Source organism: Mandrillus leucophaeus, unplaced genomic scaffold, assembly GCF_000951045.1.
Source record: "Mandrillus leucophaeus isolate KB7577 unplaced genomic scaffold, Mleu.le_1.0 Scaffold200, whole genome shotgun sequence".
NCBI lineage: Eukaryota > Metazoa > Chordata > Mammalia > Primates > Cercopithecidae > Mandrillus > Mandrillus leucophaeus.
This window is the reverse complement of record NW_012102033.1, coordinates 1,254,007-1,256,799: the sequence shown is the minus strand read 5'-3', so window position 1 is coordinate 1,256,799 and position 2,793 is coordinate 1,254,007. Positions and strand designations below refer to the sequence as shown.

The window sequence follows — 2,793 nt, the reverse complement described above, 5'->3', positions numbered from 1 at the left end:
GTGCCGCTGTGACTGCTCTCTAACCCCCAGCTGTGTCCTCCCTGCTCTGGTTCACACCAGCCGGCTTTGAGCACTCTGGGTTTCTCTCTCCTTGTCTGCCCCTGAGCACCGTGTTCCCCAGAGGTGGGATCAGGATCCGGCAAGTGCCAGACCGGAGTCTGAGCCCAGAGATGGGACAAAGATGGGCAAGAGTTGGGGGTGGGGGGAATCCCCACAGAAGGCGAAACTGAGGCTCAGGGGTTGGGGACAGCCGGCCTGCCTGCCTATGACCGTCTGATGGACATCACCTGGTCTGAGCTGGTTCCAGAGCTGGGTGGGGTGTCTGTTGACTGAGAGGGGAGAGAGAAGAGACTGGGAAGAGAGAGGCAGGGACATTGAAAGATGGTCACAAGAAGTTGGCAGTGGAACATAAGGGGACAGAGATGGGCAGAGGAGGGGCAGGGCCGAGGATATGGTACCTGCGGGTCGGGCGTCGGGGGCCCGGGCGGGTGGCCCCGGGGTCTCCAGCGCAGGCGAGACGGAGAAGCGGGAGAAGCACAGCGGGGGGCCTGGAGGGGGGAGGAGGGGGAAATCCTCCGCCCACTCGAAACTGCCTCCTGCAGCAGAAGACCGCAGTCAGGCCGCAGGCACCTGCGGCGCTCCAGCCCTCCGGTCCCGCCCCTCCCACCCCATAGGCCCCGCCCCGTCCGCCCCATGGCTCCCGCCCCCTCCTGCCCCATTGGGCCCGCCCTCACCAAAGCCGCTGTCGTTGCTGGGAAACCCATCTCCGGGGGTGGCGGGGTGGGGAGGCGTCGGGGGCGCTGGAGGCGTTGACGGGTCCGTGTCCCCCTCGGGGGGGCCCTGGACGCTCAGCTCGTTGGTTGGCGTCTCCTGTGAAGGCAGATTAGCGGGAAGCCAGAGGGGACAAACCGTCACGTCCCATTTACCGCATCCCCCAAAAGCAACAAAACTGGTTAATATTTCTGGGGCTCTAGGAATCCCAATTTATAATCACACGCTCTGGAGGGGTGGCTGGAGCCCCTAATCTGGCTTCGAAGCCTCGGGCCAGCCTTAACCTCAACCTGGCCCGAGGCTACTTACCTGACAGCTGAGCCCCACGCACAGCTAAGTAGCCCAACGTAAGGATTCTCTCCTGGCTCATTAACGCGCGGCCTCCACCCGATCCCCTAACCCAAGGCGATCTCCATAGGCCCCACCCCGTTCCTGTCAGTCCCACCCACCTCTGAGATCTAGACCTGCTCCAGTGGCCCTCCCAACCCCTGCCCCATCCTGAGCGCATCCCATGCTGGACAGTGACCCTGCCCCCGAACCTTCCCTCAGAAGCAGACCTGCTCCCGCCCTCCAAGTTCCACCCCTCTGAATGTATTTCAGTGGCCCAGTCCCCAATTCTTGGCCTTATTTCCATTTCTCTCACAATCTCAGCCCGGTATACCCGCCCCAGGTTCATCTAGACAAGGCCCCAGTTCCTCAGCACCATTCGCCTTCCCTTTTTCTCTTCAACACCATCTGTGTTTTTCTTTTTGTTATAGACAGAGTCTCACTGTCGCCCAGGCTGGAGAGCAGTGTTGTGATCATGGCTCAATGCAGCCTCAACCTCCCGGGCTCAAGCGATCCTCCCACCTCAGCCTCCCGAGTAGCTGGGACTACAGACGCGCACCACCACACCAAGGTAATTTTTTTCTTTTTAAGAGATGAGGTCTCGCCATGTTGGCTAGGCTGCTCTCGAACTCCTGGCTTCAAGTGATCCTCCCGCCTCGGCCTCCCAAAGTGCTGGGATTACAGGCGTGAACCACTCGCGACTGGCCTAACTCTTAACACAATCCTCTACCCATCTCTCTAAAGACCCGTCCCAGTCGTTAGGTTCGCTCATCCCTGACCCCACCCCAAAATACCTTAAGACTGCCTGCTGCATCTCTGAAGCCCACCTGCAGCCTAGCCATGGCCCTTCCCTAGTGGGTAAGATCTGCTCCCTCCGGAACCAGCCCTACAGATACTAGAACTCTGGTCAACAAACAATGCCCAAACTCTCAGTAGGCCCCGACCACACCATCCAGGCCACTTCTCAACACTTCCTCTTCTCAACACTTCCTCCCTAGTCTCTCCAGGATCCCATACTTGACTACCCAGTACCCCCTCTTTCCTTCCAGACTCACCCTCACTCTCCAGGCCTCTCCTCGCCCTCTACACCCCGCCCCCATCACAAGCCCTGCCCTCACCCTAGGTCCCACCCCAGCTCTAGGCTCGGCCCGTCCTCCCGGCCCTGCCCCACTGTCAGGCCTGCCCTCACACTCAAAGCCTCCTCCCATCTTCCTAGTCCCGCCCCATTTCCCTGACCAGTCTCTTCCCAGAGCCCGCCTTCAACCCCTAGGCCCTGCCTGCGCCCTGCTCGATCCTCCCCGCCTTAGGCTCCGCCCCCATTCCAGCCGTGGACTTTCTCCAGGCCTCCTCTTGCCGCACCATAGGCTTGGCCTCCCTCAGGCCCCGATCCAGACTCTGTCCCGATCCTAGGCGCGGTCTCCTTCCAGGCCTCGCCCCCGCTCTAGGCTCAGCCTGCCTCCAAACCCTGCTCTAGACCCCGCCCCACTCTAAGCTCAGCCTTCGTCTAGGCCCCGCCCCAGGCCCTGCTCCTCTAGGATCGACTTCCCTCCAGGCCCCGCCCTGGGCTCCGCCCCACCCTAGCTTGGCCCCACCCCACTCTAGATTCGAGCTCCCCTTAGGTCCCGCCCCACTTCAGCTTGCCCTCCCTCCAGGCCCCGCCTCAGGCCCCGCCCCACTCCAGCTCGGTCTCCCTTC

At 61.8% G+C, this 2,793-nt stretch overlaps 1 protein-coding gene across 1 annotated transcript in view; it reads right to left on the bottom strand.

The window, feature by feature from the left end:
- Positions 1-129: 129 nt before the first annotated feature.
- The window catches only part of LMTK3 (lemur tyrosine kinase 3), a 50,857-nt gene continuing 48,193 nt past the window's right edge, over positions 130-2,793 (bottom strand). The window contains exons 18-20 of the mRNA XM_011979403.1: positions 735-870; positions 459-596; positions 130-329 (exon numbers count right to left, since the gene is read on the bottom strand). Of these exons, the coding sequence (XP_011834793.1) occupies positions 130-329; positions 459-596; positions 735-870 (474 nt within the window). The remainder of the gene's footprint in view (positions 330-458; positions 597-734; positions 871-2,793) is intronic.